Genomic DNA, 15,935 nt, shown 5'->3' with positions numbered 1-15,935 from the left:
ATGAAAAGAGACAGTTCTAAATAGTGCTTTGCAGCACTGGGGAAGAGCTATGAATAATAAATACGCTGACAGTCACAGTGAATTCTCATCTCTTTCAACAAATTATTCATCTGTTTTGATGTAGTTTCTTCTACTGCAATAGGAGATAACGATGATAAATGTAATGAAATGATAGATCTGGAAAGTTTTAGTGCATTAATTCTTGACTGAGATTAAATAAAATTACTTTTAATTCTCTACTCTTCTTAACTATTCAAACTTAGTCTGTCAATACCCAAAAGTAATACAAAAGAAGAAGCTATTTCTGTCTTTTCCATTTGTTATAAATTACTTCTGAGAGACCAACAGAAAAACAGAACAATCCATTATGAGTTTCTCAGATTTATGTATTCTAATACAAATGTAAAATGTAATATATTGGATAAAATCTAGCATAAAATATATTAATTTAAATGGTTACTTTTTAAATGTATAATGTGACTGTAGTCGGGTGGCAGTTAATTTTGCTAATGTTCCTTAATTAAGAGTGTAGGAGTCCCTAAAGAGAGAACTAGTAGTCTTAGTGTAATATTACATTAATAACACAGCCTCTATGGAAAAGACTATAAAATGAATTAGTGAGCTTGCCAGTAGATGAATCTGACATGTCTAGACAGTGTAGGGAGAAAAAAAAAAAAAAGACCTTAAATAGAAGACTATAAGCATTATACAAGATTTCTTTAAGACTATAATTTTAGTATAATGTTATTTCCAACTTAATGCTATATGTAGCAGCTGCTAAACAGAACAACATTAATAAGGGAGTCCATGAAATAACAGCTTAATCATCAGAGTGGATTGAAACTGCACAACTGTAAATTCCCATGAGATCTAATAATATTTTCTCTTTTACAAGCATTGAGAATAACTCTTGTCAAGTGTTCAACCAGTCCACCAAACAAGATAATCTAAATTAAAATATTCTGAATATGAGCAAAACCATAAGTTAAAAAACAATCTTTAACAGATAAAGGTTTATTGCAAGGAAGTTTCAGTATTTTATAGACAGTATCCACCCTTAGTCTATTCAACTTTCTTTCGTCAAAGATGGAAATCACCTACATATTTAACATTAACTAGATAAATGTGAATTGTTTTGATATGAGCTACTTTAACTTTCTAGATGACTAAGTTATTTTTAATTTTCTAATTATAAAAACAGTATGTGTTAACTGTAGAAATTTTGGACAATAAAAAAGGTATGAAAAAAATTAAAATTACATGTTATCCTAGCATCTAGAGATAGTAAAATGACTATGATATTTTCCTGGTCTTTTTTTTTTTCCATGCACATACACATAATATTAGTGTGCAACCAAGTTTGTATCAAATGGTAAATATACATTCATTCATTCAACAGCTATTTATTCAGGGGCAACTATGTGCTGTTATAAAAATTTGAATAAGTAGATATTATTTGAAAACATTATTTTTAATGATTGTATATTATTTTATCCTTTTATCATTATTACTTAAGCAGTCTCTTGTTTTGACTTTGGGGTTGTCTCCAATTCATCCACTTATTTTAGACTGATTAGAACATTCCTCAGTACCACTTCACAGATGGGCACAATATAGCTCTATCACAAACCACTAAACAAGTTTCCAACTCTATTTTGTTTGAAAGGAAAACTTCAATATTTATCCTGCAAATCAAAAAAAAAAACAACCTTCAAAATCACGTGTTTAACTTAATAAATAATTAATTAATGAACTGTGAATGCGGTTAAGAATATGATCTCTAGAGTAAAATATCCTGTATGCAAATTCCAGCACTGCCATTTTCTAAAAAGCTCCAAGCTTTTCTGTGCCTTGTTTCCCTTTCTGCAAAATAGTAATGATAAAACTACTTACTTCATACATAGCTTAAGATCAAATAAGTTAATATGCATAAAATAAGTAGTCAATAACATTAGCTATTATTATTTTTTCATTAATATTTACTGAGTGTCTTTTATGTGGCAGCGATTTTGCTAGAAACTATGGTTGCAACTGGAGAACAGGCAAGATTGTGAACTCTACAAGACAAAAAACTGAAACAGATATTACAATAAGTAACCCCAAAATAATTACATAATCTCAATCAAAACTAAGAGGTCTAAAGGAAAATTAAATTAGAAGGTGCTAAAAAATTAGAAAACAGAGGCGTCCATATACATACTTAGTCTGGGGCACAGGTATGTGTGGGTTCCCACAAAGGTGGTTTCCCTGAATAATAATACAAGTTATTTACTTGGGAGAAGGAGAAGGAAAAGGGACAGTAGAAACAGACATTGCTTCAGGCATGTGAAGGCCCACAGATAGAAAGGAGCTGCCCCTATTAAAGAACTAAAAGGAACTAAAGAGGGCCAGTTGGAAAGGTAGAGACTGGTGTGACATGAGGACATTGTGTGAAATGAAAAGGAAAAAAAAAAATCACCTTATTCAGGGCCTTTCGAACCTTACTAGCGATTTGGGTCATCTTTCTAAGAGCAGTGGCATGTCACTAAGAGAGGAGTGATGCACTCAGATTTGGCTGCAATGTGAATAATAAATTCAAGGAAGGCAAATAGGCAAATAATATTTTATTATTAAAATAATCTAGAAGAGTAATTGGTGATGGTAGAGATTAAGAGAAGCAGATAGATTTGAGAAGTAGTTAGGGATCAATAGTAAGTTACAGAATTACCCTCACCCTACAACCTATTCCAGTTAAAAACCTCAAGACCTGGTGACTGATTGAATATGGAAGCTAACGAAGACGGAGATTGAAAGAATGACACACAGGCTTCTGCAATCAGATGAATGATTAAGTCATTTACTAAGAGAAGGAACCCTGCATGAAGAGCAAGTTTGGAGGGAAAGACATAAGTGTAATTTTGGGGTCAAGGTATTTTTGAGACATATAAGTGGAGACATTCAATAGATGGACAGATCGATGAATGAGTGGATGGATGAATGGATGGATGGATGAGGCTGGAATTGAGAGGAAGTGGTCTAGACCAGAGAGAAATAGTTGGGAGTCTTCAGCATGTTGACTGTAACAGAAGCCATACTATGGATGGGATCACTTAGGAAGAGGGAAAAGTAAATAGAAAAGAGAGGACTTTGAGCCTTGAGGAACTCCCAACTTTTAGAACCTTGCAGAAAAATATCGGCTGTCAATATATAGAGAGAACAGCATAAGATGAAAATCTCCCTTGGACAGCAAATGGAAGAAAAGATGTCAAGATGGAGGTGTCACTAACCTGTGAAATGCTGCTGAGAGGTTAAGAAAAATGAGGTTTGAGACATGTCCTTTAGATTTTGTGACATCAAGGTCATTGCTACCTTTAGAAAGCACCTTTCGTCATTCCCAGTAGCCTAATGGATGAGGCACTGGCCTCCTAGAAAGCACCTTTCAACAGAGCAGTGAGGACTGGAAACCTGACAAGGTGGGCTGAGAAGTGAAAGGTAAGGAAGAAAATGAACATACTAAGAATGTGAAGGGGATAGAGAGAAGAACAGCAGCTGTGGAATCAAGTGGGATCAGGGAACTTTTTAGTTCTTTATTTGTCGCTTTCATTATTAGTTGTTTCTGTTGTTTGTTATTGTTTTTCAAATGAAAAAGACTTAAACAGATTTAAATGTTACTGTGCACATGGCCCAGGGAAGGACAATTAAAAACACAGGAGGGCTTCCCTGGCGGTGCAGTGGTTAAGAACCTGCCTGCCAATGCAGGGGACACAGTTTCGAGCCCTGGTCCGGGAAGATCCCACATGCCGCGGAGCAACTAAGCCTGTGTGCCACAACTACTGAGCCTGCACTCTAGAGCCCACGAGCCACAACTACTGAGCCCGTAAGCCACAACTACTGAAGCCCGCGTGCCTAGAGCCATTGCTCTGCAACGTGAGAAGCCACCACAATGAGAAGCCTGCACACTACAACGAAGAGTAGCCCCTGCTTGCCGCAACTAGAGAAAGCCCGTGCGCAGCAACGGAGACACAACGCAGCCAAAAATAAATAAATAAAATAAATAAATTTTTAAAAAACAACAACAAAAACACAGGAGAGAGAAGGAGTGAATGAAAGGGTCAAATTCCTGGGAAGGCAGAGACATGGAGCACAGAGGTTGGAGCTGACCTTCCATACATAGCATGAGAAAAATACCCTCAATTTTTAATTTTTATTTATTTATTTATTTTTTTGCGGTACGCGGGCCTCTCACTGTTTGGCCTCTCCCGTTGCAGAGCACAGGCTCCGGATGCGCACGCTCAGCGGCCATGGCTCACGGGCCCAGCCACTCCGCAGCATGCAGGATCCTCCCGGACCGGGGCGCGAACCCGTGTCCCCTGCATCGGCAGGCGGACTCCCAACCGCTGCGCCACCAGGGAAGCCCAATACCCTCTATTTTAACAGGAGGAATAGGCAGGAGAAGGTGCAGGGGCAGTTGTCCTTGTAGACTTGGTGGAGGACGTTAAACTTCCACCTGATGGCTCTGATTTTCTTTTTTTTTTAACCTTTTCTTTTTGAAGTTTAGTTAATTTACAATGTTGTGTTAGATGCAGGTGTATAGCAAAGTGATTCAGTTATGCATACATATATACATATATTCTTTTTCATAGTCTTTTCCATTATAGGCTATTACAAGATATTGAATACAGTTCCCTGTGCCATACAGTAGGTCCTTGTTGCTCCAATTTTCTTTATTAATTAAAATATGAGGTCATCTGCTGAGAGTAAGAGACAAGGTAGGATAAAGTATCTGAGGTTTGAGGAGAGTAAAGGAAGAGTGGAATGATGTAGTGTGGAGGGCCTGCTTGAATTTGGTGAGCATGAATTTATGAATTAATAAATGTTTACCTCATTATTATACATATTCTGACATTGTAGAGAATCTCTGTTCCACAGGATACCATATATGACATCAGAAAAAGCTTATATCCCCCACATAATCACTTTAATAAGAGTTCATTGTAGTTTTAGAAATCTTATGAGTCTATGATTCATGTTATTCAGGTATAGAACAAGTAAAATTGGTTTGAGGAAAAAAAGGGATAATGTTCTGTTTGTTTAGGATGTTGTTTTCCAAATACAACAAACTTCCCCCAATTTGATCAAACTGAGATGACTACATTTTCAAATTAGTTAACTGTCCACATGGATGAAAGAATGGTTAATTTACCAGGATTTCACTGCAGGTACTGCTGGCCTAGTTTTCTCTCTTTGCCCTTCTATAAACTAACACTGGGTTACAAATTTACCACGCAGAGATCTGACTTAATAAATGGCTAAGACAGCACTGAGCACAGAGCCAATGGCAAATAAATAATTGTTGTTTGATAAAAATGGTTCTTATCAGCAAGGCCAGTGTTTGTATGTTAAAAGAATGCTTTCAAGGGGCTTAAAAATAGTTTGCTCTCTTAAATGAGTTAAACATACTCACAGAACTCATGTTGACACTACCCACTTGCTTAGCAGAGATAAACATTAGCCCTAGTCCAGTCTGAATTCTTTTAATTTCAAAAATTTGGCATTAGAATTAAGAAAGCTTCACCATTTCAAAAAATATTTTGGTATAAATAAGTTACAGAACCACCCTCACACTACTACCTATTTCAGGATACTGGGGGAGGTGTAGTGAGGTGTGGAGGATTATTCACCACATGACCTTTTTGTTTCAGGTTGACCACAGTTCAGTGAGCACATTAGCAAATTGAATAAAGGTAACCGAGACCGACACTATCCTGGCATGGTACTACTGATTGTGTCCTTTTTATCAGAGATCATTTATTCTTATCCAACAGGATTGGAACAGTCTTCACGAGTGTTGTTGTAAATTGCTCATTAATCAAAATGGATTTATTGAGCATCCATAGTGAGCAAAGCCCGTACTAAGTGATTCAAAATAACAGGTTGCCTAGTAACCATAAAATGGAAAAATTCCCGTGTAAATGAAAGGCAGATAAGAAAACATTATCTTTGATGGCACCTGACTATTTCATAAGGGATTTTTCTGCTATCATAGCCATTTTATTTTAAGGGTGATATTCATTCATTCACTCACTCATTTAATGATTCATTCATTTATGTAACTGAGTCACCACTACGATTATGTAAGGTCCTTTGCTCGATGCATTAAGGGAAATAAATACAATTCAATACTGACTGAGTAAACATGAGTCTTAGAAAATTTACCAAGCAAGGACTGGACTTCTGTTCATCTTTATTTAATGAGCCTAGTACTAGAGCAATATTATTCTTTATTCCATATAAATCTGTAGTCATTGAGGCATGAGTAAAATGCTCCTTGCAGGAGTATCCTGCATTTTCTGGTTGAATTGTAAAATCTTGTTGAATATAGATTTACTAATAAGTTGCTTTTGTATTTAAATTAAACCACTTGATATGATAAAAAATTTTTTCTTGTGGTCAGGATGAGACCTGTTTTGTACTAGTTCATCTAGTTAATAAGTAAAAGAGACCACAGAGAGGGAAGTAACATCCATACTTAACTGATTTTCTGAGAAAAATACATATTCCATACCCATGAATGACAATGGCAGTTACAGCCAAGACCCTCAGGCTGCACAGCCTCTGAGACAAGCAAGTCCAGGCACGATCTGTCCCTGTAGACCCCAACACCCTAATTCATCTCTCCCATCTAGGTATTGAGTTTGTGTGCTCAGTTACAGCCCCTGTATTTCTTTCTTCAGGCTGCTACTAACCTGGTGTTTAAAACAACAGAAATGTATTTTCTCACAGTTCTAGAGGCTGGAAGTCCAAAATCAAGGTGTTGGCAGAACTAGTTCTTCCTAAGGGCTGTGAAGAAAGGATCTGTTCCAGGCCTCGCTCCTTGGCTTTTACATGGCCATCTTCTCCCCATGTCTCTTCACATTGTCTTCCCTCTTTGCACGTCTCTGTGTCTTCCTTTTTATGAGTCATGTTGGATTAGGGCCCACCTAAAGACTTCATTTTAACTTGATGATCTCTATAAAGACCCTGTCTCCAATTCTCCAAATAAGGTCACATTCTGAGGTCCTAGGAGTACTAGGGGTTCCAATATACCTTTTTGGTGGGGGGGAATGGGGGCACAAATCAACGCATCACCGTCCGTCTAAAGAAATGGTCATCCCTCCACTCTCTCCATCTCTATCTTTGTCTCTCTCTATTCCTCACTGTCTTTCTTTCTCTCCAGGAAAAGCTTCAGAATGCAGTTCCTGTATGTGTAGAAATCCTCATTTTGTCTGTAAAACTGAGCCAAGTTATCCAGCACAGTTAACCAAAAACTGTAGAATACATACCCTAAGATATAATTCTTTAGTTCCCTTGGCTACTATTTCCCAAATGGCAGAATCCCACGGGGAGAAGGGATGAGCTTCACTCCTACATACCTCTCAGCTTTGTTCCCACTTCCCCCTCTTCACTGGCATTGGCTTTCTCCTGGCCATCATCATTTTCTGCTGAGCCTGCACATTGATCTCCTAATTAATCCTCCTGCCTCTAGCCTCATCTTTGTTCAATCTATCCCCCACATTGCTTCCTGAGAGATCATTCTAAAACATAAAAATCTATCATGTCCCTCCTTAAAGTCTGTCAGTGGTTTGACTCTGCTATCCAACCTTCAGCATGTCACTTCTTTTTTTATGCATTTTTCCCTAGTCTCATTCTATGCTCTAACCATGCTATACTGAGGATAGTCTGTGAATGCAGTATGTTCTTCCACACATCTAAATCTCTGTACACACTATTCCCTGGCCTAGAGAGCCATATATTTCCCATTCATTCATCTAACTCTTCCTTCTTTGAGGCTCAGATCAGGCACTACCTCCTGTTCTACTCTCCTGGAACACCTTATGCTCACCTCTCTCATTGAACTTATTACCCTTAATTTTAACACTTCTAAGTGCCTAAATATCAGGACTTTTACCTTTCACTCTGTTTCTTCTGCAACATGCAGCATAAGACCTAGAACACCAGAGGCACTCAATAAATGTTTACTAAGTGAGGAACTGTAGGGTAGTTACCTACCCAGTTCAATCTGAGGGCCTCCAAATGACTCATGTGCATCAAGAGAGGTCTCCTCTTCTAGAAGTCCTACCTTTAGATAATAAGGGACTTAGTAACAAAGGGAAAACATCAGTAACTCTAAGAGAAGTCCGTAACTTCCCCTAAGTTCATGAGCTTAATTAGTTGGTCCTAAGAAGGCAAAGCTAAGCATAGCAGAATGAGAGACTTGGAAGTAACTGGATCCAGGCAAAACCTAAGGTACAGGTTAATGGAATCAACAGAAGGAAAAGACGTGAACTGTTTCCTCATCCAGCCAGATGACAGTTATATTGATGCTCCCTTCTACCTGCTATGTTGTTTATGGAGGGGAATTTTGTGAGGTTCACTTGATAAGGTTCCATCTAGAACTGGAACAGAAACTGCTCTGATTCTCATACTTATCCGTATTCCTATCATTAAAAAAACAATTCTTCCATTTTTAATTCTGGACTCCCTCACCCCTAGGATTCACAATCACAGCCCAAAGTGCAAAGACTACCAATCATTATAAATTAAGCCTAGGTCAGCTAAGCAAATTGGTTTCTTTTATACTGAATCCAAATGATTGAACACAATTGGGGAAAATTATGTACCCATGCAAATTAACTCTTATCCCATTTAGAAAACAACAATAACAACAAACAACGCAGGCACTGTTGAAGTTTGTATTTTCCAAATGTATCTGTAAGAATATCTTTTTACGATATGACTTCAATAACACTTTTCCATAAAGGGGAAGGGGAATTAAATCCCCTCCAGTTAAATATATGCAGGCTCTTATCTACAATGGAAGCGATGTTGCCTTCTGAAGCTAAGTTATAAGAGGTAACATAGCTTCTGCCTCGTTCTCTTAGGATACTTCCTCTTGGAACACTTTTACATACCATGCTGAAGTCCAAGTAGCCCATTCCAGCCATATGAGTAAGGATCTGTCTTGAGAATAGATCCTCCAGCCCCCAGTCAAGTTGATACCACTTGGGGCAGAAAGACTCTATCCCTGCCAAGCCCTTCCCAAAATGCAGATTTTTTATTTTATTTATTTATTTTTATATTTTTTTCCAAAATGCAGATTTATAAGCAAAATAAATGCTCAAACATTAAGTGTTGAGGTGGTTTGTTACACAGCAATCAATAAGCAGAACAGATTCTAATACTTGAAAACAGGGTGCTGTCATAATAAAAATTTAAACTACACGGCACTAATTTTGTGAATGAGGCAGCAGGCAAAAGCTGGAAGAGCCTCAAGATGAGTGCTTGTGAAAGGCTAAAGGCCAAGAAGAGGATTCGTGGAAGCCTAAAAAGCTATGAGAAAGCTGTTGTTGAAGGCTTAAATAGGACAGCAAATGTAATCACTGGAACCTAAAGGCAGGGAGTCATTTACAGTAAAGTAAAGTTTGGCAACATTGACTTCTGCAATAACACTGAGAAAAGAAATTGAACCAAATGAACTCTATGATCTAGCTAAAGAGATTTCCAGGCACAATATTTAAAGTCAACCCAGCTTCATCTGGCTGCCCATGATAACATGCCAGTAGAGAGAGGAACTAAAGAATGACCCACTAAATACAAAGAGGCCAGAAATTTCTGGGTACAAAAACAAAACTGGTTTCTCATTTCTAGCTGCTCCAAATGGCAAACAATCCTCAAATAAATAAGGCCAATGACCAAATGTGGGTGAGATACAAGATCATAGGTTAAGACCTAAGAAAGATCTCAGGTAGTGCCACATAGAAACTTTAAGCCAGACAAAAGACCGTCTAAGGATTTAAGGGTATGTCTCATAGATCCTCCTTGTTTAATAACAGGGTTCCTAAGAACCTCAAGGACATTGTCTCACAGAATTCTTATAAGGAGCACAACGCAGAGAAAAACTTATATGAAATATAAGCTTTTGTCTAATGGAGTATAAATTGAAACACAGGAAGTCCACAAAGTTTTAAAAGAAAGTAGATCAGTAGATTATCTCTGTAATATAAAATGAAAAGAGATAATAAGAAATGAAAAGAGGTCTTTTGACCCCTAATTTTCTATAGGCAGTAAGCAAGTGAGAAAGATACTCAGCTGTAAACATGGGTTACTTTTTATGGAAAAAGAAGAATGACTTGGAGGGTGGAACCAAGAGCCACAGAAACCAATTACTACTCCATTGTACTAAGCCTTAATCAAGTAACTGTGCTTGATTAGATTCAGAATTCCCACAGACTAGTGATGGCTGCATGCCCTATTATCCCTGTGTTTGAATGGGAGTGTCAATTGTGGTTTTCCTATGCCTTTCCCACTCTTATGTTATGGGACAGGAGACTGGTAACTTGTCTCTTTAGTTCACAGGTCACCATTGCCAAGAGCAAAGGTAGTCAAGGACCTATACCATAAGAACTGCACCAGAACGACTCACACATACCTGAACCTAGTCTGGGAGTTCATGCAGAATGAGTTGATGTTTGGGAATCCTGAAGGAAAAAAATGAGTGTAATTTGCATAGGAAAAGGATATAAATCATTGTGACCAGAGGGCAGACTATGGAGGATTATATTTTCCAAAAATGACAGCAAAAATATCTGCCATCTTATATTCCTCAAAATACCTTCAAGCTTATCTTTTATTTATAATAGCATGGTCATTTTATACTCTATATCTGATAATTCCAGTATTTGAAGTCTTTCAGGTGTGTATCTGTTCATTCTTATTTCTGTCGATTCTTGTTTGGGGATCTTTTTCTTTTAGGCTTAATCTTTGTAAATTGATCATTTTAATTGCAAAAGTATTTATAGAAATTATTTGGGGCCTAGGAAGATAATATATTCCTCTCTAGACGTTTACATTTGCTTCTGCTTGATGACTGAGGGTATTACTTTAAACTAAATTCATGGACTGATGCTTTTTAGACCATATGGATGATATGTTTTGGGTGCAAACCTGTGTGAGGACCAGCTCATGGTTACAACTCCTCAGGAATTTCTCCCCTTGTTCTGCTCACAACAAATCATCTTTACAGACCTTGCAGTCTCCTTAGAATGAAGGTTATGAGGCAGGACTATTTCTGATTACTGTGAGGGTGTAGCCCCTGTACTCCTAGCTCTATGGAGGAAGGATTTCCTATTAGAATCCTCATGCTGAGCAGGCACAGAGATTTGTTTTCTGTACACAAATCCATAGAGGACTTGAGCACCAAAGTTCAACAGCAGGTTCAGCAAATTCCCTCAGGACAAAAGTGGCTTTAATGCTCCACTGGCTTCCCACCTTCACCAATGTACTGCCTGATTATTTCTTACTAATATACTGATAAAAAGAAGTTCTTAATTTAAATGTTATTCACTTTACATAATCTTCCTGTCACCTTTTTGATGCTTTTAAGTTTTCCTTTTCTGTATTTTTATCCAGCACGTTTATTGGTTTTCAGCAGGAGAGTTTTTCTAAGCCTATTAGTCTTGTTACCTGGGTCCATCTCTTTTTCATCCCTGTATCCTCAGCATGCAAAGCAATGCCTGGCATGTGAAGGAACTCAGTCGTTTTTGATTGTTTAATGAATACACAATGCTTTCATTCCTGCTTCCACCAACCCTAACTTAACACCCTTACTCCCATTCCCTAATTAAGGCTCTTTTAAATTTTCATACATATATACCGTCCATTTTCCTACATTAACTGAGCTTTGCCCATGATTTCCCCACTATTTTCCCCTGTGACCTCTCCTACAGAAGATCTTTCATTCAACTCTCATTCTTATCATCTCTCAGCACTGTCTTCACTTTCCATGACTGCTTCTGAATCACACTCACTATTCTACCTTCATCCGAAATCTGCTGCTCATCTGATGATTATGTTATCCTATTATAACATACTTTTTCTGATTTTATTGTTATCATATGTGGACTTCCAGGCATACCTCCACATTTCTTGAGTATTTCAGTACTTGATTCACACTTTCTATTCCACTTTATCTCCTAATATAATGCAGCAGCATAACTAACCTAGTGTTTAAGAGTACAAGTGTACAACACAAGTTCAAGTCCCAGAACCATCCGCTGTTAACATGTAACCTTGGGAGGTTACCTAATATTTTGGTGCCTCACTTTCCTCACTGTAAATTGGGAATAATGGCATTATTACCTTACAGCATTGTAAGAATTATGTGAAGTAATGTATATAAAGCACTTATAATAGTATCTGGCACACAGTAAATGCTCAATAAACTTTAAATATTTTCATGACTATGCGTTTACCTCATCCTAAAATATTCTTTCTGCATGCTTATGATTCATACAACACCCTGGCCTCAATGCTTCTCAAAAATCTACTTGTTCACTTCTATAAAATACCATAGCATATTACTTAAAATGGTATTTCTGAATTTTACTTTAACCCTTCTCAACATCTAGCTCTTCTTTTCAGTCAATAACCTTTTACAGTACTCAGAAATTGAACCCATATGGAAGTACCTATTTTCTTTGTATTCATAATGCTCTATCTTCTCTTCTCTCTGAGAGAAGCAATGTCTGTGTTTTCTTAGACTAGCTTAGTCTTAATTTCTACCTATTCAATTCTCTCTTTTTACTCTTTGTCTTCAATCTCTTGCTCTCCACCAGCAAATTCCTCCAACTTGTAAACCTGACCAAGTCTTACTTATCCTAAAATAAACTATCCATTTCCCCTTCATACCACTTTCTTTTCATGTTAGCATCATATCTCTTCTTCTAATCCTCTTCAAAGGGTAACCTGTATTCTCCACTCCCATTTCCTTATTTTGCATTTCCGAGTGTCTCACTGTTAACTTCCAGAAATCTGGTTTTACCACATCACTTCTTAAACTTACTATTCAAAGATAGGCAGCAATTGGATTATCAAACCAAAAAAAAAAAAAAAAAGCCTCTCCTCAGAACTTCTCCTACAACTTATTTGCAGCTTTGAATATGCTGACCACCCACCTGAAGCTTTCCTCCCTCATTAGCTTTCATGTTAACTACTGTGCATTCTTTCTTAGAGGCAGTGGCAAAGGAACAGAATGCAAACATGATGGTAGTCAAAAACTCATGTTCAAGCAAAGGTCCCCCAATGTATAGATCTTAAATAAGACACTTAGCTCCAATCTCCTTATCAGTAAAATAGGCATAATATTTGTTTGCCTTGCTCACCAGTTTATAATGCAAAAAATAAAACAATGAATCTGAAAATACCACAGAAGAGATAAAATACACAAAGTAGCTGAGTATGCTTTGATAACCTGTAAGCAGATAGGATGCAGGAAAGTATACTGAAAGACTCTTGCTACCAAATTTGCTATGAACTCTAAAGAACCCAATGTTTTGTATCTGACCTAGAAGGCTTTTCACTGTTAAAAGGTTTCAGTGTCTTCACCATGACAGAACCATCTCCATGAGGGTCTTGTCGAGAAGTTAAGAGACTTCACATCAAAAATGCTCTAACTTACCTGGACTCACTTCAAAATGCAAAAAAAATAAAAGTAAAAATCATTGTGACTATACTGGGGCACTTTCATTTTTTAAATATTGTGGGAAATCTAAATATTAATGACACATCTTCACACATGCAGGCATATAAATTGAATTGGTCCAAATGTCAGTAAGAAATATTACCAGTTCTTGGAGAAGGGGCCCTTGCAATTTCTAAGGAGCAAGGTTTCTTTGTAACTGCTGTGTCCATGAGATCACATAGAAAGTTCTCATTTTCTGAAGGAAATGTATCCAGAGAAGCAGATGGTACAATTTCCATAGTGTAATTCCTCTTCTTTGGATAGGACTCCTGAAAGGAAGGAGAAAAAATAAAAATAGCTTTGTGATAAAGACACAGCCTGTTTAATTTATAAAAACTAGAAAAAATAATAAGGTTCGCCAGTTCTTCTAAAAGTGATTGACAGGTGATGGTTCATCTGTTTGAATAAGTTATACAACAGTGTAACCCAATATTATCAGTGATCTTTTTAGAAGGGTCTTTATAATTTGGTTCCCCTGACATTATCAGGGGAGGTCCTGATCTCCTGTCATGAGATCTTTTTGTAATATATGTGTACTTTCTACTTGTGGCATAAACTGTTGTTTAACTAATCCACAGTCATTCCCACAACTTTACTCCTTTGCTTGCTTCCTAGAGATATGACTCAGGTTTTGGCCAGTTAGATATAAGGGGAAATTTGCTGGGAGGCTTCTGGAAAAATATTTTTCTTCAAAGAAAAGACATGTAAAGAGGCTTTTTAAGAGCCTTGGCTTTCCTTGGTTTCCTCTCTGCATGCAGCCTTGATGTCTGGAGGGGGCAGGCATGTTGTAACCATAGGCAGTAAGCTTCTTACCTTAAAAAGCTAACAGGCCAAGAATGGCAACAGAAGGGTAAAAAAGCCTGGGACCTAGATGGTATCACTGAGCTGCTCAAATAGCCCCAGGACCAGTTTCTTCAGGCTTCTTAAGCAAATATTAAAGTTCTTATTGTTTGAGTCATTGCTAATTGGGTTTTCAGTCACTTAGAAGTTAATGCTTTCCCACCCAGCACACTTACTTGGTGAATACTGCTAACTAATATACTAAGGTTACTCTTTTCAGGTTAGGATAAAATTAAGGTCCAATTCTATATTACTGATTCTTCAATATATTGAAAAACTGGAATTTGTTTCATTTTTACAAGATCTTTATTTCTTATATAAAGCATTAATGGTCAGCAAATATTTATTGGGCATCTATCATATACATCTAGGACTGTGCTAACTGCTGGAGATTTATAAAAACGAATAAGACATAATCCTTGCCCTCAGAAAGTTCACAGTTTACTAGAGAAGCAAAACAGATTATCTGCATGATGAATTTCACAATTAATCATGTTTTACTTTTGATATCTGTTATCTTTATAAACCATACTTCACTATCAAAAGAAAAAGACAAGAAGAAAAATTAACTCACTTTCAAAAAATCTTCTAAGATATATCCAAGGGTTGGTAAAGATTTAGTACAAGCTCCTATTTTCTTCTATAATGATACTTACAGTATAGTAGAATAAGTATTCAAGGTCAGTGTAATTGCTTTCAGACTATACCAGACCCTCACACATCAAAGAGTCAATTATGTTCACTCTATTCTATTGAAAGCAGGAAATTGGGAGTAACTTATTTTTAACAACAAAGGGTGACAAAGTTGAAAGCGTCCAGAGGAAAGCAATCAGGATGGTATGTGATTTAAAAACCATGTTACAGAAGAAATGATGAAAGGAACTGCAGTGTTCTATCCCAGAGAAGCCTTACAGCTGCATAATAGTTTTCTCAACATATTTGAAAGTCTGTCCCTCAAGAGCAATCCCACAAAGTGGGGAAGGGGATAAGTTGTTGTGGTAGATTTATTCTAAAGTTCTTAAAAGTAGAACAAAGAGCAATGTTTATTAGTCAAGGAGGGCAAATTTGGGCCAACACAAAAAATAATTTTCTGTGAATTAACAGTATTGCTTATCTTCTAAAATAAAAATGCACTGACAGGGCTTCCCTGGTGGTGCAGTTGTTAAGAATCCACCTGCCAATGCAGAAGACACGGGTTTGAGCCCTGGTCCAGGAAGATCCCACATGCCACGGAGTAACTAAGCCCATGCACCACAACTACTGAGCCTGTGCTCTAGAGTCCGCATGCCACAACTACTGAAGCCCACGCACCTAAAGCCTGTGCTCCGCAACAAGAGAAGCCACCACAATGAGAAGCCCAGCCCGCGCACTGCAACAAAGAGCAGCCCCTGCTCGCCGCAACTAGAGAAAGCCCACACGCAGCAACGAAGACCCAATGCAGCCAATAGTAAATAAATAAATTAAAAAATAAAATAAAATAACAGGCAAAGATAAATATTTTTAAAATTCACTGATATAATAATTAGCTAAAAATAGCACTAGACAGCAACAGAATTCC

The 15,935-nt window shown here is 37.3% G+C and overlaps 1 protein-coding gene across 5 annotated transcripts in view; it reads right to left on the bottom strand.

Annotated features, from left to right (window-relative positions):
- ANKS1B (ankyrin repeat and sterile alpha motif domain containing 1B) overlaps positions 1 to 15,935 on the bottom strand; it is a 1,156,804-nt gene that overhangs the window by 710,937 nt on the left and 429,932 nt on the right. For all 5 annotated transcript variants that reach the window (XM_060113525.1, XM_060113526.1, XM_060113527.1 and 2 more), the window contains exon 10: positions 13,641 to 13,806. In XM_060113525.1, the coding sequence (XP_059969508.1) occupies positions 13,641 to 13,806 (166 nt within the window). The remainder of the gene's footprint in view (positions 1 to 13,640; positions 13,807 to 15,935) is intronic.

Source organism: Mesoplodon densirostris, chromosome 11, assembly GCF_025265405.1.
Source record: "Mesoplodon densirostris isolate mMesDen1 chromosome 11, mMesDen1 primary haplotype, whole genome shotgun sequence".
Lineage (NCBI taxonomy): Eukaryota > Metazoa > Chordata > Mammalia > Artiodactyla > Ziphiidae > Mesoplodon > Mesoplodon densirostris.
Note: the sequence above shows the minus strand (reverse complement) of the source record. Positions and strands in the feature narration are given on the sequence as shown.